Consider the following 27,621-nt stretch of genomic DNA (forward strand, 5'->3'; position numbering starts at 1 on the left):
CTATACACATGTAGTATTCTTTTTATTGATTACTGTGGATTCATTCACTTTTGGTTAAGGCACAGTATAAAAAGTAATAAATACAGATAAATGCTGTTAAAATTTTATTTTCAATATACCATTTTCATAAACATGTATAACAATTTTTTCTTCAACAACCTTTCCAATGCAATGAATGCATTGTCTAAACTAAACATTTGCCTTTACAGATAATTAGAGATGTTGTGTATGCAACCAATATTTTCACCCAACATGTAATTTCATTTTGATAGCTTGGTAGAACCCCACTGGATTATAAGTGTAGTACCTGTGGACAAAGATCTTTCTACACACTACAGAAAGAAGTCAAAAACTATGCAATGGATGTCTATGTGGCACAAACAAAATTTGAAGAAAGTCTTTGTACAGCAATAAAGGTAATAATTATTGAACCAAAAAGTCTAAATTGTTTCTATATAAAAAAAATACAGATTTTTATAAATTCAGGCACATTTTATACTGAAAAGAACAACAATACTGTGATAGTTGCTGCTGGTGATTGAGGATTGATGATCATGATTGATATATTATTGGTGATAAAAAAAACAAAACTACCTTATTGTGTTGATATAAACAATGCTGTAATAATGGGGGAAAAAACATGATGATATCATCTAATTCCTACGTTTTTTAGAATGGGAACCTGAACCAAGTTACTTCCCTTGTTAGTGGATTGAAGAGCCAGTCAAAAGATTCAGATTATTTATCTAGATATAATATTATCTTGTTTAATTGTCTGGAACATAACCAAGAAGAGATAGCTATATACCTTATACAACAAGGAATGAATACAAATATTTTCAAACAGGTATGTAAAATTAACTTTTTTTCCCAGAATCATAAATTAATACAAAAATTTGATATCAACCTTGATATTTAGTATGTTTTGAAATATTAAAATATTACAATATTGGAGCAATTCATATCTAGCTCCTTTAACACAATCCTAGATTTTGAGTGAATGAGTTAATGTTTTAGATTAGATGAATGAGTGAATGTTTTAGATTAGATGATGGTCTCAGTGGTTAAAAAGTTGTTGATTACTTTCTGTTACCATTTTTTAAAATGAATGTTAACTTTGTACATAAATCTATTGTTCATAACAAAAAAATCCCATTGTGTTGTTAAAAGTATAGTTTTTACAAAGCTGTCATACTGCAAATAAAAAAATATTACTTTTTAACTTTTTGAAAATTACCCTGCTGGTGAAAAAGTACAGGTAAAATTAGCTAAACCACTATAAATTAAATGATTTTACAGTATGATAAATGCAACCCTAATGACCAACTCTGCGCAATGTTAGAATGTGATCACAGTCCAAAATCATTCAAGGATGTAGCCAAACAAAAGAACTGCCAAAGAATTCTGAATTTCCTGGATGAAATAAATGACGACTTGGTAAGGTTATATAATTGTTTTTTTCAAAATTAAGAGCAGTAAAGCCAAGGTTATAGAACAGTTTTTTAAAAGGTAAGATTAAAAAAGCCAAACACTTTGCATTAATTACATAACAGACGTGACTTTAGAAATTAAATTTATCAATAATGCAAAGTGAAATGCACTGCATAAAAGTGGTTTTTTTATAAAATAAAACCTAATTATTATTTATAGTGAAGATGTTCATATGCAAATGCTGTTTATTTAATTTGTTTTGCTGCTGAGGTAGTCATTTGATATTTTCATTATCAATTATGGCAGTTCTAAAGAGCTTCCACGATTTCTCAAGTAGAATTAAGCATTTGTTATCTTATTTTACACCAATAATTAATATTTCTGATTTCTCGTTTGACAGGGAAAAGAAATACAAGAAAAGAAAAAAGCAGATTTTATGACATTTTCTCAGTTTGGTCTAGTGTAATATCTTGTAAAACTTTCAATGAACTTTGTTGATTTAGAACTAGATATAACAGCTGACTAAAGTGAGGACAATTATTTATGCCTGACATACAAGATGCCTGTAAAAGTATATAATATAGTGCGAAAGTCCTATCAGTGGTCTGCATTTTGTTGTGTTAGAAGCTCACATCACCCCTTTATACTAGATAATCATAGACAAGACAATGCATTTCCTATTTTGACAATTACAAAATACAATTTCATAGTTTGCACATCAAAGGCATTGTAGCGATTGACAGAATCTTAAATTGATGAATATATTTTCCAGACAAGATTAAATTAAGAATAATTCTTGAATGAGTTTATTTAATGACCATCCGTCTTCTTGGTTGATACAAGCTATAACTGTATGACACTGTCAGCATCAATTTGTAACATATAATCTTATACAGATTCAGAAGTTTGTTTGCTTAACTTCCTTTGACCTTTTTAACAGGTCATCATTATCACAGAATGCTTTGAATTGTAAGATTAAAATTTCAAACTTTCTCTTTTTTCTTCATGTCTCTGATCTTCTTTCTTTCCTTTGTTTTCTCCTTTATAAACTTCTGTTTCTTTTGTTCTTCTTTTTCAGGATCCTATAAAATTATTCAAATTTATTATTATTTTATACTGTAGTTATTGTTTATTTTGTTTAAATGTTTTTTAAGACATAAATGTTAACATTTTAGATTCACAAGTTTTATTTTTTTCTTACTATTTTGCAATTCCTTAATATTTTTTTTTAAAGGTTGCACCTCAAATACACATCTGGTTTAATATTTGGAAAGTTCTATTATTTTTGATAGAAGATGTCACTGTATGGCCTTCAACAATGAGAAAAACACATACTATGTGTGACAATGAAAAGAAAGAAACCAACTGTTGTTCATAAGAGATTCAAAGGAAGAGAGAGCCATTTGAAACTTATCTGTACATGTATATAAGTAAAAGGAAGAGAGAGCCAAAATGAAACTTATCTGTATATAAGTAAAAGAACTTCACTGCAGCAGTTGTTTATATTTAATTTGTATATGGTATTCTTCTAGTGCTTTTGTACAATGTATTTGTTAGTTGTCTGTTCTAGCCAGGGTATTATCAAGTCATTAGTTGTCCATTTAGGAAAACAGCTTTAATTGTGATATTTGATGACATACCTTTCCTTCCAATATCATTCTTTTTCTTTTATTTATTTCTTTCTGTTCACCAAAATCTCTCTCATCTAATCTCTGTAATAAAACACAAAACAATGTGAATGAACAGCTAAGATTCTGACAGTACCTCAAATACAAATTACACAAACGTCATGTCCAAATCTCTGTGATTTACAGCTAGGATTTTGACAGTACCTCTAATACAAATTACACAAACGTCATGTCCAAATCTCTGTGATTTACAGCTAGGATTCTGACAGTACATCAAATACAAATACTGAGGATTCATTTATTTTCATGGGTACCAATTTTTGGTGGATTGACAAAAACTTGCATTTCTGTGAATATTTAATTTTGTGGTTTTGCGAAAGTCTGCTTACAAGTCTGTGGAAAATTTGTAATTAGTTGAACATTTAAATTCGTGGTTCACCTGTACTCACGAAATCCATAAAAATTGGTATCCAACGAAAAAATAATGAATCCACAGTAACACCAAAACTCTTCTCATGATCTGAAGAAGGTCACAACTCCTCACAAGTTTTTACAACTCCACCATATCAAAACGAAAAATTTCATTATTGTTTAGACTGTTGGTTATCTAAGAAGAAATTATTTTAAAATGCCTATTTCATTCAATTGATATAAATGAATTGGTTAAGTTGGTATATCAATGATAAAAGATTTGATCAGTTTTGAAAGAACCATTCCAGTATTTATCCAATTACCTCTCCCAACTTCTATTGTGGAATCATTTATTTTTGTGGGTACCAACTTTCATGGATAAAGGAATACTTGTATGTTCTTGGATATCTAATTTCGTGATTTTGCTGAGATCGTCATTCTAGCCTATAGAAAATTTGTCATTTGTTGACAATTTAACTTCGTGGTTCAGCTGTACCCATGAAATCAATGAAAATTGGTGTCCAACAAATAATAATGAATCCCCAGTATTACATATAGTTCTTTATTTTCGTAAAAGATGAAAAGCGTTAGTTAGATCAATAGTTATAAAGTTATTTAAGATAAGACAGTATCTTACCAACCATCTTTCAAAATTGACAAAATATATTTAAGGTGGTACCCAACACCTTGACTAAAATTAATTTGTCTCTTTTAATTTACATAAGATTTTGACAAAATATTTCTTTGACTCTTTAAAAAAAATATAAACATTTCATTGGATATATAGCAGTTTGGCAAATACAAATTTTGATCATTGAGAAGCTTATTTTCGCTTATTTTGAGGATATACTATTTTCTTAACAATACAACAGTTTAAAATGTTAAGCTGATTTTCCAGAGTTATCTCCCTGTAGTGTTAGGTATCACCTTAATAATTAAGGATGAACATTGGGAATGTGTCAAAGAGACAACAATCCTAGTCTTTCCAACCAAAGAGCAAAGAGCAGAAAACAGTTGATGGCAACTAATGGGTCTTCAACACAGTGAAAATATTTCACAACCGGAGGCAGACTCCACTCCAGCTGGCCCTAAACAAAATGTGTAATAGTTCAATGAAAATGGACGTCACACCAAACTCCAAAACATATAAATGAACTAAAATTAAAAAACATACAAGATTAAAAATGGCCAGAGGCTCCTGACTTGGGACAGGCCAGAAAACTTGAAGAATGCAAAACAAAAGGAAAAGAAAAAGTTTCCAATGCTAAGAAAGTAGCAATGTCCAAATAGTAGAATCTTATAGGCAAACTAATGTCCAATATATATAGACATCCATATATTTTTTCATCTTCAAGTCACACACCTCCAGGAGTAAAAGATTTTAATTGTCCATGTTGCAATGCTAAAGATTTTCAGTTTGATAAATTGTTAAGACACTAGTATTTGATATGCCTTTAGATGGGCATTTAATTGAATACTTGTAAAGTAAGCTTTCAAAGGTTACACAGCAAATATGAAACAAAATGCAAGAAATTACGATAAACAGCATCTTGAATATTTATCAAAGGTACTCACATTTCATCTATACAAGACTCATCAGTGAAGCTTAGATCAAAATAGTTAGAAAGCCAAACAAGCACAAAGTTGAAGAGCAATGAGGACCCAAATTTCCCAAAAGTTGTGTCAAATACAGCTAAGGTAATCTTTGCCTGGGATAAGAAAATTCTTAGTATTTCAAATAATTAATACATTGTACATTTACAACAGTTAATTTATAATCAAAGCGCTGTAAGCGCTGAAGGCAGTTAACCAAAAACCAAGGCAACCGTAATTATGAAAACTGTGGCAATGTTGCCTCAACATTAAACATTCATATATAATACATTCATGTTTATCTAATGATTTATTTATTAAGGCAAATGATTTATATGTTATCAAGGTTTCAAAAGCAATGCATATATCAATGTATACTTTTTATGGTGAATCTGCAGTGGTACAAGTTCCCAATGATTGCAGTTGTTCTACTTGGTAGTTAACCTTGGTTTTATTTGACTGCTAGAAGTTCAGTTTGACGTAGTATGAACATGTAATAGTATGAATGAACTGGTTTCCCTGGAAAGGAAACTGAGTTTGTGTTCTATAGTACAAAAGTTATGAGACACGAATCAGACAAATGTTCACTACAACAGGGATCAAAGATGAGGTCTGACTAACTTGCCCATAGTAAATGTAAATGATTTGTTATTTTGTCCCATACATATGAATATATATAATTTAGGGGTGGGGATCTCAACGGTTTTCAAGTTCTCAAACAGGTAGGGGTAGGCAGAGGATTTAGGGGGCAGGGAAAAAATTTGGTTGCTTATATAGGGAATCACTGAAGCGTGCCCCTCTGAGGTCAGTCAGTGGGCCCCACTTATGAAAATTTCTGGATCCGCCACTGGGGGTAGGGTGACCCTAGGGACTTCCCCTAAATTTCATTTTATTTGTTATATTGTCCCATACATGAATATATATGGTTTAGGGGTGGGGATCTCATTGGTTTCCAAGTTCTCAAACAGGAAGGGTAGGGTGACCCAAGGGACTCCCCCTATATTTCATTTAATTAGTTATATTGATCCATACATGACTATATATTGTTTTGGTGTGGGGATCTCGACTGTTTCCAAGTTCTCAAACAGGGGGGTTGGGATGACCACATGGACTTCCCTTATATTTCATTTTATTTGTTATATTGTCCCATACATGAGTATATATGGTTTAGGGGTAAGGATCTTGACCATTTCCAAGTTCTCAAATAGGAGGGTGAACAGTGACCTCAGGGACTCCCCCTATCTTTCATCTGATTTGTTATATTGTCCCATACATGAATATATATGGTTTAGGGATGGGGATCTCGACCATTTTTAAATTCTAAAACAGGAGGGGTGGGGTGACCCCTAGCGACTCTTCCTATATTTCATTTGATTTTTCATATTGTCACAAAAATGAATATATATGGTTAAGGGGTGTGGATCTCGACCGTTTCCAAGTTCTCAAACAGGAGGGAGTGGGGTAACTCCAGGGAATCCCCCTATATTTCATTTTTTATTTATTATAATGTCCTATACTTGAATATAAGCAGGGGCGGATTGTGTTGCCTGCTCGGCGAAAATTTAAGTTTGCGCCCCTCCTAACCTAAAATCCTGGATCTGCCCCTCATATGGTTTAGGGGTGGGGAGCTCGACCGTTTCCAAGTTATCAAACAGGAGGGGGTTTAGTGGCCCAAAGAATGCCACCTATATATCATATGATTTACTTACATTAAGGTGTATAATATAGTTGCATTATTTGTGAAAATAAAGAATGAAACTTTCAGCTACTTTAATTGACCCTTCAAAATTGAGAAAAAACAAATAACCCCTCGAAATTGCAGTAATATGTTTACACTTTAAAAGCATCTCACATGCATTATCAATTTATCATCATTTATCATTTATAAAGAAAATTTAGACTGTGACCATGAACATGTATATTGTTAGATATACTGTTCCCAGCTGTCACGTTGTATTGGATTTTTAAATTAAAATTTATCAAAAAGTAATTTTTAGTTTCTGAATAAAATATTTTTCTGCTTTTTCTTTCTTTTACATCTATCTTTTGGTTTACAATACTAGTGTTTATATTCATTTACCATGCATAGATGTATTTTTTCACCTGCTTGGATTTATTTTGTAAATGATCGTCAAACCCGGAATTACCCTTATCCGCTTCCGGAATCGTATCCGATTTTGTAAAATTTTGCTCCACGGCCGCCATTGTTATGTGTTTACAATGTTGTTTTTGTCAATCAGATACGATTTTACTCGAATTTATACAATATTTGTCGGCGATTTTCTGTATAAAGCTAGCGGTTGAACAAAATGAACATCGACGTCATGAATAATAATGATAAAAATAAGTTTTTAGCTCGTTTAATTGGAGACTTTGGTGAACATGGTGATAAGGTTTGCAAAGTAATTTCTTATTTTCTTTCAAATGTAAGGCGACTACGTCGGGCGAAGCTAGAAACCAACTATCCTAGTCGAAATTCCGCTTGCAAAAGTGGAAGGTCTCGGACCACCGCTAATTTGCACACCTGCCTCCAAATTGAAAAGCTACGAAAATTTCTTTTTCTAATTTGAAATTGCCGCCAACAGCATGAACAGTTGAATTATATAATAGACTACTGACGTAGTGTACTACGTATTGATGACAAACAATATTCCTACGACTTTTGTCATTTGGGAAATCTAAACTACTTGTCTTAAGAGATTTTCGGCGATTAAATATTTCATACAATTGTTCTTTGACATCTTAGCTCAAAACACAAGTCATAATGAACTACACAAGGATTTTTAATGAGCACTACTTCCTATGTGTAACTTTAAAACTTTTGGATAAATCGACGATCATTTAAGGTTTTTCTGGTCATTTTTTTTGTAATCCAGAATAAAAAGTATTAAAAAAGTGTTCAATTAGTTATATATAACATAGTAACAAGCTAGATAATAACAATGGCAAGTATATCAGGATTTATTGGGTAGAACACAAATCTAGGGTGCTCGCATAATGCAGCTTAACTGCATAAAAATGACCATATAATTCATATTCATGTAAACATCCAAGTGCTGACTACTGGGCTGGTGATACCCTCGGGGATGAAACTTCCACCAACAGTTCAAAGTATGAAAGTTCTTGAAATTCAGAAATTTGTCATTGAAAACAAACCAGAGGTTACTACACAAATTGTGTACCATCTACCATGGTTAAAAACCAATAGTATTGTTATTACAACAATATATGGTTAATACACATCTTACAATCTGAGCTTCTCTTTTAGATGTTGCTACTTCTACTAATATTTTCATTACTTCTTTTTCTTCAACAGGCCATTCTTCCATCTTCTTTTCTGTGAATAAAATATGAAATTGTCTTTTTCTCCTTTCAGGATAACAATAATCTTCACTACATTGTAATTGAAAAAGTTTTTGTTGGAATTAAAATATTTGTTAATAACATCAGAGTTTATGTCACAAGTATTTTTTTTTATTTACTGTAATCAGCATCATTTTTGTTTTGTTTATAAACAGAACTGTATTGGTCACAAAAATATAATTTGAAAAAAAACATTAATTGATAGACACTTTTATTTGTCAGGGGTATTTGCATCTATTGTTTTTTTAGTTTTTAGCTTGGTTTCCCCCCTACTGTTTGTGTTTTTTCTTTCAATAGTTTGGAACTGTGTTTTCCCCTCTTGTAATTGCAATTTAGTTTCTTAAAAAAAATTATTCCTTATAAATATCACAAGAGTAAAACATTAACTGAGGGATCAAGAGAAGACTTACTGACAAAAGCTTCTATTGCATGAACCAATTTCACATCAAATTGTGATACCATGGTAATAGATTTACCACACCTTCCTGTAAAATATTAATAGTCTATTAATTCTTTGTCAAGGTATATAATTTATTAAAGTTTTTGAATGTGGAAAAGAATAAAAACAAAAACTATATTATATAATTAATATTTTACAAAATCTACCATTAATATTGCTATTTATAGAAATAGAGGCTACTAAGATTATTATTATTGACAACAAATTACATAAATATTAACTAAAATATGCAGGATCACTTCAACCATTTAAAAACTTTTGGCCTTGCTGTTTAAAAAATTTAGTCAGTTAGACTTTTACATCCAATCAGAATGAAATTAAACAAAATCATATATCAATGAATACAAAAACAAAAATATAATGAAATTTCACACACAAAAAAATAGATACCGACAATGAAACTATTATGTTTCTTAAGACGGTATAAAACAGTATATGTATCAATGTGGTATTTTTTCTCGTACCTGCTCTAGCAGTACGTCCAACTCTATGTACATAGTCCTTTGGTCTGTTTGGTACGTTATGGTTAATAATCAAATCTACAGTGGGAATGTCCAATCCTCTGAAAAACACAATGTTTAATATAAAAATGGAAAAATGATGTGTGTGTAATTCCAAAACACATTTTTTTTAATTCAAATACTGTTAATTCAGAAATATTTGCAATGTTTCTCAACTCGCAAAAATTAAAATCACATTCAAGTCTAAAATGACAAAAAAACTCAATAATAAATGCACAATAATAAATTTCAAACTTTACTGTAGTATATCTCTCAGTATAATATTCATATTTTAATCTCTTATTAACATTTATTTCCAAGTCTGTTTTCTGCTGATCCCTCGGGAAAATGGCTGTGTTTACACCATAAATTTGTGCATCTGAAAAAATTAAGGTACATAAAATTCAAAGGCATTCTAGTTTCAGAAACATACAATTCTTAAAATCGATATTTTTATTCCAGTACCGAAGTACTGGCGACTAGGTTGGTGATAATCACTAGGACTAACAGTCCACCAGCAGAGGTATTGACTCAGCAGTAGTAATAAAATTTACAGTACAGTACAAATGTTTTGGTATAAAGCCAAGTTCACACAAGCACAAATAAACTTTCCAATGGCTTTTTTAATGAAAGTTGCCACATACCTACTGGCCACATCAGTGGCAATCAATACACTGACTTGACTTGATTTAAACTTAGCAAGGGAGGCTAATCTTTCCTTCTGTCTGATCATTGAGTGTAACACCACACACTGCATGCCAAGCTCTGATAAAATTATACCAAGAATCTGTGTGTATCTGAAAGAAATCAAGTTTTTACAAATTTTATTTTTTCTAACAAATAGATCATGTAAAACAATTTGCCATTTACAATAAAAAGCTCCCTGGGGATTTTTTTCTAAAGAATTTATCTAAATCTTATATCCTATGACTATACAATAAAATCTATTACTCTGGAAGTTCCACAAATGGTGTGATATTATTTCTCTAATGATTTATGAACAGTAAAATTGCACATTGTTCTTCATAAGATCAAAAAAAAAAAATTTTTAAAATGGTATTTATTTCTGATACCCCTTGACATAGATGTAGATATGCTGTGAACTATGACGGTTCTTATACCAACATAATATACATTTTCCTTTGAGTTATATATATTTTATCTTAAAACCTTGAATGTAAATCCTCAAGAACTAATTATGTTTTCAAAACTGATACCACCAAAAAAAAACATTTCTTCCATAGAATCAGCAACTAAAATGGTGCCATGTGGTTATTTTTCATTAAACATTTAAATTTACGGCTTCAACAAATGAAATACAAGAAATAAGCAGTCAAATTGACAGCAAACCTGGTTTTCTGTATTTTGAAGGTAACCATTGTTTAATAAAGGCAGCTAGTATAAATGTAATTGATGTATTCCAATGAATGGCACTCTTGGGCATGTTTGAACTGACAAGTTCTGCACCTATTTTCTGATCTGTCAAGTTCTGAAGGACCATAACTTCTGAACAGCAAAAGTGAAAAGTGTAAATATCAAACTTGACCTCTATTTTGGTTTAAAGGGAAACTTCGCCAAAAAATCAAAAATTGATATTATGTTCATTCTGTATAAAAATGCTCAAATTCATAGATATTAAAGTTTTATTCCGCGAGATAAGCGATCACCATCGATTTTAAATTTAGAGTATTAATTCTCTGCGTTCCGCCATTTTGTCCTTCATTCCCGATTAATGAAACGATATGTCTATAAACCACAAAGAAACAAAACTACAGTAACCGATGTAGTCGTAATTGCGTGTCGATATCTTGTCAATCGTACGGTTATTTTATCCGACTAACTAACCATGGTATGTTGTTTTTAAACTTGATATTGGAATAAGGTGAAAAGTCAAAGTTGAAATCATAAATAAGTGTTCCGTGAAAATTGTTTTCGAAAATCTAATTTGTTCATAATTCTTTAAAGTAATAAACTGTTTTCAAATAAATTTTGATCTTCCCTCTTCTGATCACCAGCATGGCTAAAGGTATTACTTCCAAAGGTATTGTGAGGGGTGTGAGGTGACACGTCCAGGTATTCAAGCGATTTCCTGTCGGGCTTGCAAGTTCACGCATCGTTTCACTTCTGCAGGTATTGATCAGTGTACACGGCTGATAACATTTAACTTTCCATTTTGAACTATCAGATGTATAATATACAACTCTGTCTTACTTGTCATTACCAAACTCATACGCTTGTTTATAAATAACATTTCTGGTGTAAAGAATATTATTCATAAAAAATATAAATAATACCCAAAAAATAAGATTTGATGAAATTAAAATCTATTTAAATATTTTTTCCAAGGGTGAATTGGGAAAATGTAATATATACTCATTGTCAAAAGTGAAGGACAGATTAGAACATACCAGAAATATTGATTAAAAAAAAATGTACGCACTTGCCGACGATTCGTTTATACGACTGGATAGAAAGTTACGGAACTATAGCGCAATTTAAAATATATACATGTATACATTGAATTGAACATAAGAAAAAAACATATATTTTGAATAAATAGAGATAAAAGTGTTGTAAATAGACTAGTCCACGTATGCCAACAGTATGTAATCATCGAATGTCGATAGACTATTGTATACCAGAAGAAGAAGAGAACCAATTTGATTTAAATACAGGTCGATGTATAACTTTTGCTTTGGTTCATTGAAGTTGTGGACATAGTAAAATCACAGATTTATATTTCAATAAGATTGTTCTCGAACAAAGGAAGGAATTCGTCATCACAATTGTTATATATGCCACTGGACGAACACTAATTATCCCGAAGGGATGTGAATATTTTGCTGGGAAACTTTTGAGTATCAAAGTTTCAAATTAATTTCGGGATTTTTTTTTCTTCTTGGTATTCAATAACAGAAAAAAGAATAAATTACTTGTTCGCTAAATAAGGGTATTCTTGTCAGATGAAAGACTTTTAGTTATATTTAAAAAAATAGGGAAATATGACATTAAATTGGTTCTGTCTTTTTTTTAAACATCGTTAAAAAGATGTGTGTCTAAGGTGAACGCCACAAGAACCCTGTAATACTAGTACGAGAGTATAGCATGTAAACATTCCTTCTCAATAATATGGTTGTATTGGAAATCTTTTCATACAGATTGACAACTCATTGTCCGATATGCATGTAATATTTGCCACATGACGCCCATAATTCTTTCTACCATCATCATCTTATTCTTTGATATAATGATTGCTGTCAACATCGATGGTTCACACCCAAACAAAATGGGAGTAATGGACCTTCAGAGCTTCTCCGTGTTATACACTTGTGAAATATATAGACGAAATTTCTGTATTGAAATGAATATACATCTCACAAACAGGATTTTCAAATAACGATTTTGAGTAATCAACTTACAAACCAATATAAACGTATGGCAAGATATAACCATGAAGGAATTTAGTTTTTGTCAGACACAAGAACTCATGACTATCATAAACGTATACGTATATATGCATACAATTTCAAATATCAAGAACAAGCGGTCGATGTCGATAGTCCGTTTTCTAACTGTTCGAGTTAGACATGTCACTTGTTCATTCTTGAAAGCCTTCATATTCCCCGTCTAACGATGGGAACTGTTTCTGATTGTGTTGACTATAAATGCTTGTATGGTAATTCTGTTGTTTATCTGTACAAGCGGTTGCATTTCCTCTCCTTTCCCAACAAACAAACGAACGAAACGCTACTAGTCTGCTTTCTCTGGAGCTCATCCTCAATGGCTCTTATACGTCAGGAAACTTACATGTATACTAATAATGATTGTTTCAAGAACAACGATGTATGGACGAACTATTCTAAATTCGTCAATATCAGTTATGCATGACTAAAATATAACTTTTATTACAAATACTGTATTACTTATTTGGATTAATGACGGCTATCATGTTCAACATTGCACAACTATTATCATAGAATTAAAAAAAAAATCCTCAAAAATCCTTAAAAGAAATAATGCCTTAGCTTAGATAATTGGTATTTTTTCACAAAAAGTTCGTGTAAATGATTGTCAAATGAATTTAATTATGTAAGAATAAAATGTTAAAAAGAAACTTAAAAAAAAATCATGTATGTTGTATTTTTTTGTCAATTAAAAACTTTAAAATTGCAATAGTTTTATTAGCATTTAAACACAGCCAGATTTGAATACAAGTTAAGAAATTCCGGTAAAGTCAATGATATCAAACAGATGTACAATGGTATATCAAATTGGGTAATATTGCATTTAGTTTTTATTAAAGATTAAAACTACTATTTTTTACTTCATATTTGAATCTTTACGCCAATTGCCGCTAAGAAAGTAATCAAAAATTGTTTCCTTTTATTTTTATACATTTTCGGATTTACGAATCTGAATTTTATTTTCAATTAATTTACACAATTTAATTATTGAATCTTTATTCTCATCGTGTATTAAATCTTAGTGTATTAACATCGTGACATCATACTCTTTCTAATCCTTTCTGTACATCCTTTCCAAATAACAACATTTATACCTGTGTACGCTTGAACTCACACCTGCGGCTAAATAGCTACAAGGTAAACGAATTGACCTCAAGCCGAGAAATATACAGTGACCTTTACAAAATAATATACACACTCTGCTCACACATTAGTTGCATTGAAATGATTATCAAAACAATAACGGTAAATAGACAAGTAAATAGTAAAAATATTCAATAAATATTTTATGAATAAAATCTCAACAATAATTAATTAAATTTATTCAAAAACATTTACTAGAGACAGAGACATATAATTTTATAGGAGTTTAATTCAATGAATACAAAACGGTATATGCATATTCATTTTCGTTCATTATTATAGTGTGGTTAATAACTACGACCATTCGTCAGCTGTGCGCTTTTAATTACGTATATTGTCGATAAGCTATAAGAGTTAAACAGATTTTATTTTTTCCCAGAATTCAATAAATCGGGCTAATACGTCACGACCCACTCGAGAATTCAACCAAAAAAGTTACAAATACTTGATTTTCTCCGTTATTAGAAGGAATATAAATTTAAAACTTTGCAAATGTGTTTTTTATGTTAAGATGAACATAATTAGATGATAAGTAAAAAATCGCGGAATTTCCCTTTAAGTAACAAATTATTAATTTGAAAACCTTTGGTAAAAGGGTACACAAGTAATTGAATGGAAAACATAGTGTGCCATTTTCAATCTATCAGGGACCATTACTATGAAGAGTAAAAGTGAAATTTCTCAATATTGTTTTTCTTACTTGCAAGTATTGGTGAATATAATAACAGAACTCTTCTTGTTTTTCTCTAAATATTTGTCAAGTGTATGAACAAGATAGGCATCCTTCACATCTGCAGGCATCAGGATGTAATACTGCTCTAACGATTCAACAGTTGATTCTCTGAAAATAATGTGAAGACTTTCAATATAAATATCTTTTTTTTAAATACTTGCTCCATTGAATCCATAATATTTCCAGATTCAAAAAGAATCAATTTAGTTGACAGGGTGATGTATTACTCTGTATTTCAGATTTATCAATCCTTATAGATTAGCAAATAATGGCCAATGTATATCTGATTTAATTTTTTCAGATTAAATTGCACAGCACTGAAAATTTTAAAATCTGTCTAACCTTATTATACGGTGGATTCATTATTATTAGTGGGATGCCAATTTTTGTGGTTTTCGTTAGAACAGGTGAACCACAAATTTAAATATTCAACGACTCAAAAATTTGCTAATAGGTTGTATAGACTTTGACAAAACTGTGAAATCAAATATCCAAGAAATTGTAACATTTCCACAATCCGCAAAAAATGATACCCACGAATAAAAAGGAATTCACAATACATGAGGTTCTTTTTAATATGGGATTAGAAATGGCTTAATCTCACTTATACAACAGCCCTTGTGGATTTTGAAATTTTCCACCTGGGCACAGGTGGGCTGTTTACTTTCAACAAAAGAAATTTAATGGGTGGGCAGAGTGGACAAGCTAGAAATATTTGCCAACTCTGTGCCATCTCTTATTGTGGGCAGTGGACAAGCTAGAAATGTTGCCCATTCCGTGCCAACTCCTATTGTGGGCAGGTTGATAAAGCTTAACCCACCTGAGCTGGAGTATAACTTACTGAGATATTTGCTGCCAGAAGAAAGGTTTTGTCATGGCTAAATCTTGCATATCTTCCAAGTTTTTTGTCATTGTAGCACTAAAAAGTAATGTCTGTCTCCTCTTTGGTAAAACTTCAAATATGACCTCCAGCTGTTCACCAAAATCATCTTCTATCAATCTGTCTGCTTCATCCAGTACCTTAATAAAACAATAATTACTTTTAATAATCATACACTCTATTAGATAAGCTGGAATATCTTTCTGTTTGAATTTATGCAGGTCAAGGTAATCTATTCCTGCTAGAATAGATTTCATTTAACATCAAAATTACTAGATGTATTTTGTGTACAGTTTCCAACCATATTAAAAGTATTTTATGTATGTTCTAGTGTTGAACCATGCATTTTTTTCCTCTTTTTTTATTGTGATCGATGAATAGAAGTATCTAAAATCTAGATGTGTCATCTCAATCTAATGTGCTTCAGCAGAATCTCCAAAAGCTATAAACAATTGTATGTATAAAGAAAACTGTGAATTTGAATGTTATTTTAAAAATTTAGATGATAGAAATATTATTTTATTATGTAGATTGAGAACATTGAGACTGGTAGCTGGCAAAATGATGCAATAGATAGAAAATGCTTATTTTGTAATTCTGGCGACATCAGAGATGAATTTCATTATATTTTTATGTGTTCTGTACTCAATGATGATCATAAACAGTTTTTGAGAAAAAGATATAGAAATCAACCAAATTCATTGAAATTTAAATAAATATGCATTAAGGCTCTCCTGGGTAATTCATTATAAATCATGCACTTGATATCATTAAGTTTAATATGTATACCGTAATATATGATATGTACCTCCCTCTTGCTTTCGTATAATTTGTGTATGTCTGCAGTACATATACATTATGTAATATTTATTGTGTGTATCTCTATACCAATGTGATTTGGTTTGTTGAGAAATAAAGATCAAAGCGCTGTAAGCGCTGAAGGCAGTTAACCAAAAACCAAGGCAACCCGTTTCCCTGGAAAGAAAACTGAGTTTGTTTTCTATAGTACAAAAGTTATGAGACACGAATCAGACAAATGTTCACCACAACAGGGATCAAAGGTGAGGTCTGACTGACCTGCCCATAGTAAATGTAAATGATTTGTTGTTTTGTCCCATACATATGAATTTAAGGGTGGGGATCTCAACGGTTTTTAAGTTCTCAAACAGGTAGGGGTAGGCAGAGGATTTAGGGGGCAGGGGCCCCCTTTTTGGGAAAAAAATTGGTTGCTTATATAGGGAATCACTGAAGCATGACTGGAGCAGGCCCCTTTTAGGTCAGTCAGTGGGCCCCACTTATGAAAATTTCTGGATCCGCCACTGGGGGTAGGGTGACCCTAGGGACTTCCCCTTCATTTCATTTTATTTGTTATATTGTCCCATACATGAATATATATGGTTTAGGGGTGGGGATCTCATTGGTTTCCAAGTTCTCAAACAGGAGGGGTAGGGTGACCCCAGGGACTCCCCCTATATTTCATTTAATTAGTTATATTGGCCCATACATGAATATATATTGTTTTGGTGTGGGGATCACGACCATTTCCAAGTTCTCAAACAGGAGGGTTGGGGTGACCACAGGGACTTCCCCTATATTTCATTTGATTTGTTATATTGTCCCGTACATGAGTTATATGGTTTAAGGGTAAGGATCTTAACCATTTCCAAGTTCTCAAACAGGAGGGTGAACAGTGACCTCAGGGACTCCCCCTATCTTTCATTTGAATTGTTATATTGTCCCGTACATGAATATATATTGGTTAAAGGGTGGCAATCTCAACAGGTTTCAAATTATCAAACAGGAGGGGGTGGGGTGACCCAAGGGACTCCCCCTATATTTCATCTGATTTGTTATAATATTATTGTCCCATACATGAATATATATGGTTTAATGGTGGGGATCTCGACCATTTTTAAATTCTAAAACAGGAGGGGTGGGGTGACCCCAGCGACTCTTCCTATATTTCATTTGATTTTTCATATTGTCACAAACATGAATATATATGGTTAAGGGGTGTGGATCTCGACCGCTTCCAAGTTCTCAAACAGGAGGGGGTGGGGTAACTCCAGAGACTCCCCCTATATTTCATTTTTTATTTATTATATTGTCCTATACTTGAATATATGCAGGGGCGGATTCAGACGGGGGAGGGTTGCGGGCTTACACCCCCCTTAAATTTGCAAAGCATGGGTTATTCTCAGCTTAATAAAGAACATTCCGATAATTTTACCTCAAATTTATTTTAGCTTCACTCTGCTCGGCGAAAATTTAAGTTTGCGCCCCTCTTAACCTAAAATCCTGGATCTGCCCCTCATATGGTTTAGGGGTGGGGAGCTCGACCGTTTCAAAGTTATCAAACAGGAGGGGGTAGAGTGGCCCAAAGAATGACACCTATATATCATATGATTTACTTAAATTAAGGTATATATAATATAGTTGCATTATTTGTGAAAATAAAGAAAGAAACTTTCAGCTACTTTAATTGACCCTTCAAAATTGAGAATCAAAGAGCAGAATTCTCTGAGGGATACGATTGCCATATAGTTTTCATTGACACATATATAGCAGTTCTGCCAACTTTTCATGAAGCAAATTCGTGAGATTTGGCCAAAAAGAGGAAAAAATTGATCCAAGGATACTGCTGCAAAAAAACATGAACATGCGTGAGTTTCACGCATTTTTGGCAGCCCTGGCCTTGATAGTCCAAATAATTAAGACGTCTTGAAAGGCTATTATATTTTTTTTCTCTAATTTTTGTGCTATTTTCACATTTCCTGACCGGTGTGAAAAAAATATTTCTCCTCACTAGTGAAAAATCTGTTCTCGGCAAATGATTAGTCGAAATTTGATTATGACGTCAAAATGTTTTGTTTTCTTCTCAATTTTCCTATTGTGACGTCATGAAAAAAGGCGACCTTGCCTGATGACGTCGCATATAAAGAGCACAATTTTCTGAAAATCTTTGAAAAAGAACGATAAAAAGCATTAAAGAAACAGATTCCGACACTATAACTCGTGTATCACGATATTTCTCCACTCTCGACATGTTAAATTTTATTATTTAAAGGGCTCGGCAAGCCTCGCGCTTTAAATAATAAAATTTAACTGTCTCGAGTATAGAAATATCGTAATACACTTGTTGCAGTGTAAGAATCTATATTTCTCTAATTTTTGTGCTATTTTCACATTTCCTGACGGGTGTGAGAAAAATATTTCTCCTCACTAGTGAAAAATCTGTTCTCGGCAAATGATTAGTCGAAATTTGATTATGACGTCAAAATGTTTTGTTTTCTTCTCAATTTTCCTATTGTGACGTCATGAAAAAACTCGACGTCGAAGTAAGGCGTCAAAGAAAAAAAATATGATAGCCTTCCAAGACGTCATAATTATTTGGACTATGGCCTTGAAGGCATAAAATTTTGCTCAGTGCTTGGAGCACAAAAATCATGCTCGAAACAAGAAATCAAGCAATTTCATTGGTTGACTTTTTAGTATGAGTACAAAAAAACTGACTCAAAAGTTTTATGACTGCAAGGCCTGGTACAGCTGGATAGTATTATTTTCAAAACTAATTCAACTGCACATGCAAAGGTAATATAAATCTGAATAGTCACTCAACTTTAAAAATAGCTAATCCCGGATACAAGTGTAGGAGCAATGTACTTATTGTGTTTTATTTGTGTGCTATCAATTCCAAGTTTACTTTCCACAGCAGTCACTGAGAGAGAGAGAAGGTATTTCACTTCATAGTTCGAGATTACTCTGATGTCCGACGGCTGATTTGCCAGACAAGCTGGGATCATGGGGGACTTTTATGCTAGTATACTTAAATTACAAACTTAAATAGTCCCAGTCCCATATATTATATCAAGTATTATTGGATGCCGAATTGAATTTTAAATAGGTGCCGATTTGACTAGATGCCGATTTAACCAGGTGCCGATTTGACTTTTTCTATGGGTGCCGATTTGACTTGTACCCAGTAATCTCGGGACTATTCACTTCGTATCTTATCACCGTTAATTCTAAGAGGAACCCCATTTCCCAGTCCCATATATTATATCAAATATTATTGGATGCCGAATTGACTTTTAAATAGGTGCCGATTTGACTTTTTCTATGGGTGCCGATTTGACCAGGTGCCGATTTGACTTGTACCCAGTAATTTCGGACTATTACTTCGTATCTTATCACCGTTAATTCTAGGAGGAACCCCATTTCTAACTCTTTAATTATTAATTTCCTTTTGGTCAGTGGGCATGAATCCTTCCGTACACTCCTCTGTTTAAATTGAGACGATTTTGACGGGAAATACTTCTGAAAGGGAGACAACTCGAAACGATAATATGGAAGACTCCATTTCGGCTAAAGGGGTGTTATAGGTAAAACTTCATTGATTTTAATTTAAATGATGCATATGATTTTAAATTATGCCACAACAATATTAAACCCTCAGTAGCAGGCAGACATAGAAGACATAGAATGAGTTTCAAATTAATTAATAAGCGGGGAATCCAGAACAACCACTCAATCTGATACCCCTTGAAATCAAGAAAACTATACGCATGCGCATTAATACATAATATCCGCTTCCGGAATCGGGTCCGATATTGTCTTCACGGCCGCCATTGTTATGTTTTACAATGTTGTTTTTGTCTATCAGATACGACTTTACTCGAATTTATACAATATTTGTCGGCGATTTTCTGTATAAAGCTAGCGGTTGAACAAAATGAACATCGCTGTCATGCATAATAATGATAAAAATAAGTTTTTAGCTCGTTTAATTGGAGACTTTGGTGAACATGGTGAAAAGGTTTGCAAAGTAATTTCTTATTCTCTTTCAAGTGGAAGGTGACTACGTCGGGCGTAGCTAAAAAAACCCACTATCCTAGTCGAAATTCTGCTTGCAAAAGTGGAAGGTCGCGGACCTCGGACCACCGCTAATTTGCACACCTGCCTCCAAATTGAAAAGCTACGAAAATTTCTTTTTCTAATTTGAAATTGCCGCCAACAGCATGAACAGTTGAACTTATTATATAATAGACTACTGACGTACTTGTACTACGTATTGATGACAAACAATATTCCTACGACTTTTGTCATTTGGGAAATCTAAACTACTTGTCTTAAGAGATTTTCGGCGATTAAACATTTCATACAGTTGTTCTTTGACATCTTCGCTAAAAGCACAAGTCATAATGAACTACACAAAGATTCTGAATAAGCACTACTTCCTATGTGTAACTTTAAAACTTCTGGATAAATCGACGATCATTTTAGGGTTTTCTGGTCATATTTTTTGTTATCCAGAATAAAAAGTATTAAAAAAGTGTTCAATTAGTTATATATAACATAGTAGCGAGCTAGATAATAACAATGGCAAGTATTTCAGCATTTATTGGGTAGAACACAAATCTAGGGTGCTCGCATAATGCAGCTTAACTGCATAATAAATTGTGCATATTATAAGGTAAAGTAACAATATTTACTGTACTAATTTTTACCAATAATTTTACAAAAACTTTATATATGAAACATAACATGATTGTGTTTATTTACCAGAAATTTAATCTTCTTCAAACTAAATGTATCACAGCTTTGTAAATGATCTGCCAATCTGCCTGGTGTTGAAATGACAATGTGTGGTTTTACTGATAAATCTATCCCTTGCTTCATCATATCTGAAATTAAAGTTTAATATGACATTTGTACATTTTTAAAAAAATTTTGAAAACCGCAATCTTAGAAATTGATTTATGAGTCTTAAACAGACAAAGATAAAAGCAACAATAAGTAAAATTTAAGGTTTTTGAACAATACCTATAGCATTGGGGACCAAAGCTTATACTTGCATCAAATTATTCTAAAGAAAAGATGATATCAAAGGCACAGCAAATGGAACTTTCAGCAAAATAGCAACAATCTTTTTTCTTTTATTACAAAATACTGTACATAGGAAGAAAAATGTCCTCAATTGGAAAAATAGTATTGTTTGATTCTATTTTTCAAAATTTGTGAACAAATCAATAACTCATGTAATTTTGATTTTCTTTCAACTAAATGTATCACAAGAAAAAAAAATATTGGCTTTAAGTGTGTGGTTTTGATTGAAAATGATATCAATAAAAATTTGTACAGTGATTGTTTATTTAAATATTGATGTCAGTAAATGCATGTACAATGAAGTCTAAATTAGTTTTTATACCTAATCCTCCAGTTATAACAGTGACTCTAATGCCTATTGGTTTCCCTAATACATTAAACTGTTCTGCTATCTGGAAGGCCAACTCTCTGGAATGTACAAATGTAACAAATGAATGTATTATTTAAATTTAAACACTTTTGAACAAGGACTGGGGAAAACACTTTGATAAGGAGATGTTCATAACAAATTAAATTGTCAATTACAGTATTTTTTTCTTCTCCCAGATTTTTTTCATACCTGTTCATGTTGATATTGCAATCTGGAAAAGGTAACTTAATAGGCTGTTTCAGAATCTAATGCATTGGCATTCTGGGGAATATTTTCAAAAGTGTACACCAAAATGTGGTGATTGGTTTAAAACGTTCTTTTATAGCTGACTATGCGGTATGGGCTTTGCTCATTGTTGAAGACCGTACAGTGACCTATAGTTGTTAATTTCTGTGTCCTTTTGGACTCTTATGGAAAGTTGTCTCATTGACAATCATACCACATCTTCTTTTTTTATAAACAATGGAAATTGAGCCAATGACGTAACATTATTTTTATTTTGATGTACGAAAAATGAGATTTCCCATAGTCCTATAGATCCTGAAAAGGGGAATTGCTAAAACAATACTTAATTTTAAACTATTTTCTAACAATTCATACAATTTTAATATCAACACTAAAAAAAAGGTAAACTATATACCTAGTTGGTGTTAATACCAAAGCAAATATTCCATAAGGATCCTCGGACAGTTTCTGTAAGATTGGTAACGCAAATGCTGCTGTTTTACCACTTCCTGTCTTGGCACATCCTATACAGTCTCTACCTGTGGTATAAATATTGAATTAGTTAACAGATATAGGAAGATGTGGTATGAGTGCCAATGAGACAACTCTCCACAAGAGACCAAAAGTACACAGAAATTAACAACTATAGGTCACCGTACGGTCTTCAACAATGAGACTTTGAGTAAAATATATATTTATCAGTCAAGTAAAATATATGAACTAATATTCCCTATATACAACTAAAATCCCTAACGACAGAACCAAAATCAGAAACGTTACGGCATTTCCGTGTCTTTTTTATCCATTTTGAAGTTAATATGCTTAAATTAAAGAAAAATATTCATACAGACTTCTTCCCCTTTCACAGGTAATGCCTGCCTCATATTAAGGTTCATCGTAACAAATGAACAAATATGGCCGTATTTTCACCCCAAAAACTACTCTGTGTACAGACTTACCTGTGCTGTTTGGAAAGTTTTAATGCCTAGCATCCACTAGATATATAAAAGTTAAATGCATTTTGTGTTTATGAAAGATAAAATCTTTCTTAGTTTTTGATGGGTATTTTTTTTTCCTTGCTGCAGAAGGTGTAAAAATAAACAAACACCTAAATTACTTTGATACTGTCCACACACTGTCTCAGATACTCTTTAACTCACCTATAGTTGTGAAGATAACTCTTGTCCATGTCAATTAAGGACAATCAAAACAATACAAACAGGTTTTTTACCTGAGGGAGCATCTCATAGTTGTATCACAACTTAGTTAATTTTCACACCTTTTGCATGAAGGAAAAAAATGCCCATCAAAATCCAAAAGAGATTTTATCTTTCTGAAACACAAAATGCATATAACTTTATTATATCTAGTGGATGCCAGGCATTAAAACTTTTCAAACTTCACAGGTAAGTCTGTACTCAGAGTAATTTTTAGCATGTAAATACAGCCATATTTGTCCGTTTGTTATGATGAACCTTAAACTTCGTTCCCTTTTACAGGTAACACCTGTCACATATTAGTAAAGAATGTAAAAGGCAGTGTCTGCGCGTACCCGCATGCGGGTACGAATAGTCAAATTGCCGTTCTAGGCTGCACGTACCCATATCCGGTTTTCTATTAAAATGCCGTCGGATTGGGAATGAAACGTGAAATATATACGGAATTTGTTGCAATTAGTGAATAAATTGATTAAAACTACTCAGAATTTTTATAAATATACACATATATATACAGGTAAGTGAACAGATTTTCTCAGTTAGTAAATATTCTTAAAATGGAAGAGAGTGATATTATAACTGTGGCGAAGACTTTTATAATTTTGTTCATTTTAACCTGAATATGAATACCTGAAATATTTCATTATATTTCAGGTCCAACAGTAGAAGTAGTAAAAGATGAATCTGGTGTTTTGAATGGAATATTTTTCCAGGATAAACCAATGCAAAATTTCTTTGATAAATATCCTGAAGTCTTACTTATTGACGCAACATATAAATTGAATGACTTACGACTGCCTCTTTTTGTTCTTATGTGCATTGACGGAAAAACAGTTTCTGTTTTACATTTTACTAAAAGATTATTTTAAAATATCATATAGGTATATTTTTAAATTATTAAAATGTTATTCTTTAAATTTTCCGTGATTTAAATTTTATAATAGTATTAATTTCTATCATGTTTTTTCTAAAGTTTACAGGGACTGTACAGTTTCATTTTCCATCATTGTGCATTTAATTTTGCAATGTTTATTATGTATCATTATTTAAATAATACAATTTGAAAATATTATTTTTCATACTCTTCACTCGTTCTACACGAAATCCCCATATTATCGATAATTGCCGTATATATTTCACGTTTCATTCCTGATCCGATAGCATTTTAATAGAAAACCGGATGTGGGTACGCGTAGCCTAGAACGGCAATTTGACTATTCGTACCCGCATGCGGGTACGCGCAGACACTGCCACAGGGGTCAAAATTAACTTATGAAGGCCAGTAGCCACCTGGGCTACTAGACTTGAAAATCAGTTAGCCCAGACAAAAAGTCAGTAGCCCACATAATTTTACTATCACCGGTGAAGCCCGCAAAGCAGGGTGAACTTCCTAGGTAGGGCTTGGGGGCATGCCCCCTAAGAAAATTTTGAAATTTCAGACTCAAAATCCTGCATTCTGAGCATACCTGGAGGTGATTTAAATGCCTGGGAAAAAATTATCTTTGTTGTTGACTTCAATCAAATTTCATTAAATAAAAAAATCATTTGCAAAATGGGAATCTTCATGCCCTGTGTACAAGAATTTTTTTACATATCTTTTAAAGACAACTAAAGAATTCTCTGTTCTGGAATACATGAAGATGATAGATGAAATATTTCATTTTATTTCTATAATAATCTTATTTATTAAATATCTTGGTCGATTCATTTTGCGTATTAAACTACGTACATTTGTAAACAAATGAACCCCCCCTTTTTTCGCGACTATTCATGTATTCCAAAAGCGTTGTCATGAACTTGATATCTTCTCTGATTTTCTTTTTTTTTGTAAACTGTTCAGTTAGTAAGAAACATAAATCATTTTTAACTATAAATGTTATTTATTGTGGTCGACAATACTCTACTTTCGTTTTTGACCTTCATTCTCTGTACACCACGTGGGCTTTGAAAATTTAACTACAAAAGGTACTGTTTTCCAGATTCTTAGCAGCATTATATATATCATACTTTCTTTTATTTGACTGATATTACTTCATGACATGCTATTGTCATCTTCCGGGTCAAGTTCCCTGGCTTTCTTCGCTTTCTTGAAGCCAAAACCGTGATTGCTTTATATTGTTAATGACCATCGGAACACCTCTCTTGTTATCCTTGCAAGCAGGGTTTCCCCTGGATCAATTATTTTTTTCGCCACCTCTTTCGCCAAAACAATATAATTTTCGCCACTTTATTATTAATTTTTCGCCAAGTAACACAAATGTATTTTTCTTTTAAAAATTTCCTTTTTTTCATACCCCCTCCCCCTAAATAAGAAGTGGATTGTACAACAAAACAAAACATTTTATCACTTGAAATTGATCCATCGTGTAAGGTGTAGTCATTAAATTGAACCTATCATTAGGGTTACTGTCATGCCAACCTTTTGGATAGATTTCTTCATAACGACAGTTTTCTTTTCTATACCATCGTAAATAAGTAAAACTATATATTTGAAACACGTGTGTCACTGAAACGACTTTAAAGTACCCACTCAAATCAATTATCTATATGAAAGTTAAATGATAAAGTTTTAAATCAGAGACCTTTCTTGCTTTTGATCATTTTTCGTCATAACAACAGTTTTCTTTTGTGGACTATCATTAAAAGAAGGAGAGGAAGCGTAAAAATTTTACTTCAAACACGTGCGTCGCGAAGTGGTTAATAAATCTCTTTTGTGACATGTGATAGAAGCCATTTAACCATATCATTTTGTCATTTTGTCATATCATACAATCAACACCTTTATTGATTAGTCCTTTGATGTCTATAGCTATAAATGCAATCAGCTGATTATTGATTTTCTGTCAAAATCTTAACGAGTTCAAGGTGAATTCCGAGTATTGTCTGATCGGTAAAGTCAGAGAAACCCGAAAAAAGTAAATAAACAAGATGGCTGAAAAATCGATATACATATTTCTTTCGCCAAATTCTTTCGCCAATGACGAATTTTAATCGCCACAATTATTATTTTTTCGCAAATTGCGAAAATGGCGACCGCCAGCGGAAACCCTGCTTGCAAGCATACGATACATTCCGACTTTAAATAGACGACCAATCAGTGATCTGAATTAACGTGAACTATATTTAGTCACAGGTAAACACTGATTTGACATCCTTGTTTATTGCGACCGCGACTTTGATGCAATACATTTTAAAAAGATTTTTCTTTTTGAATTTACATTTTTGTCCGTGAAGTAGCCAGTACTTGGAGTCACAGTAAATGGCGAATTTCAGTCAGTCAAGAACTTGTTTTCAATTCGCCACCTGGGCTACCACATCTGAGTAAAAAGATCGCCCAGGTCAATTTCTGGTCGCCATTGGCGACTGGGCGACCGTTAATTTTTTCCCCTGTGCCAATGTAAAAAGGCCACTCTGTCATGTACAATGTATAGTATACTAAACATTTTCCAAAGGAAAGACCTTACAGGCATCTACATGTAAAATGTAGCAACTTGTGGAAGAGACCATAAATATTTGGACTAGTCTAGGTTCAGTACACAAACTATATATAGTGATGTATCTGTGTTCAAGAGAAGTATTAGTTTGTCATTTTGCAAATATTTCTAGCAATGAAAAAGTTTACATTTAAACACTGACAAATTTTGGTCATTGAAAAAACATTATTCCAGAAACTAGCTGCAAAAACGTAGCTCTTAAGGTCCTTTTGATGATTTTTGATATTTGTGGACCACTATGGCAAAAAAAGAAATCAAAGGATAATAGAGCTACGTTTTCGCAGCTATCCAGAAACACGTGTCGTACAGATAATAGGTTTTATTTTCTACGTTGTTCTTACCTTCAAGAATTGGTGGAACACAGTTTATTTGAATTGGAGTTGGCTTAGAAAGCCCCATAGCTTCACATTGAGTATACAGCCATTCGTTAAGACCAAGTTCTTCAAAAGTATTTTCCATGATGCACTCCCAAAACAAAATTTATTTTTCAATGTCAAAAATTGTTTTCTTCCTAAAGGACAATTGATACTATTTTTAAACGCTAAACAGACACAGAATTATCACGAGAAAAAAAAATAATGACGGTAAGGCAAATAGAATCCGGTATCAAAATGAGGCTCAATTTGGGGAGTAGGAAATATTTTTTTGACTGCTTAATCAACATCAACAACCATATGAGGGGATCTTTAAAGCTTTAAATTAATTAAATTTTTTGTAATTTATTTTGTAATTATTTTTTTGTAATTTATTTCTGGTTGAGTTTCTTACATTTTGCTTTGTGACTATATAGATTTACTTTTTATTAGTGTAGTAACAGTAGACA

General features: G+C 32.4%; 2 protein-coding genes across 2 annotated transcripts in view; one reads left to right on the forward strand and one right to left on the reverse strand.

Moving 5' to 3' along the window:
- The window catches only part of LOC143071176 (uncharacterized), a 43,495-nt gene extending 41,263 nt beyond the window's left edge, over positions 1 to 2,232 (forward strand). The window contains exons 8-11 of the mRNA XM_076245331.1: positions 273 to 416; positions 674 to 847; positions 1,300 to 1,437; positions 1,832 to 2,232. Of these exons, the coding sequence (XP_076101446.1) occupies positions 273 to 416; positions 674 to 847; positions 1,300 to 1,437; positions 1,832 to 1,897 (522 nt within the window). The 3' untranslated portion in view covers positions 1,898 to 2,232. The remainder of the gene's footprint in view (positions 1 to 272; positions 417 to 673; positions 848 to 1,299; positions 1,438 to 1,831) is intronic.
- Positions 90 to 27,301, reverse strand: LOC143071177 (putative ATP-dependent RNA helicase DDX49). The gene is made up of 12 exons (XM_076245332.1): positions 27,140 to 27,301; positions 22,503 to 22,626; positions 21,815 to 21,900; positions 21,169 to 21,290; positions 15,568 to 15,746; positions 14,694 to 14,834; positions 10,031 to 10,183; positions 9,351 to 9,448; positions 8,837 to 8,911; positions 8,312 to 8,400; positions 3,072 to 3,143; positions 90 to 2,513 (listed from the first exon to the last, which is right to left on the reverse strand). The coding sequence occupies exons 1-12, from the start codon at positions 27,255 to 27,257 to the stop codon at positions 2,415 to 2,417; spliced, it is 1,356 nt and encodes a 451-aa protein (XP_076101447.1). The 5' UTR covers positions 27,258 to 27,301; the 3' UTR covers positions 90 to 2,414.
- Between the last annotated feature and the right edge of the window lie 320 nt (positions 27,302 to 27,621).

The sequence above is a fragment of the Mytilus galloprovincialis genome, chromosome 4 (assembly GCF_965363235.1).
Source record: "Mytilus galloprovincialis chromosome 4, xbMytGall1.hap1.1, whole genome shotgun sequence".
NCBI lineage: Eukaryota > Metazoa > Mollusca > Bivalvia > Mytilida > Mytilidae > Mytilus > Mytilus galloprovincialis.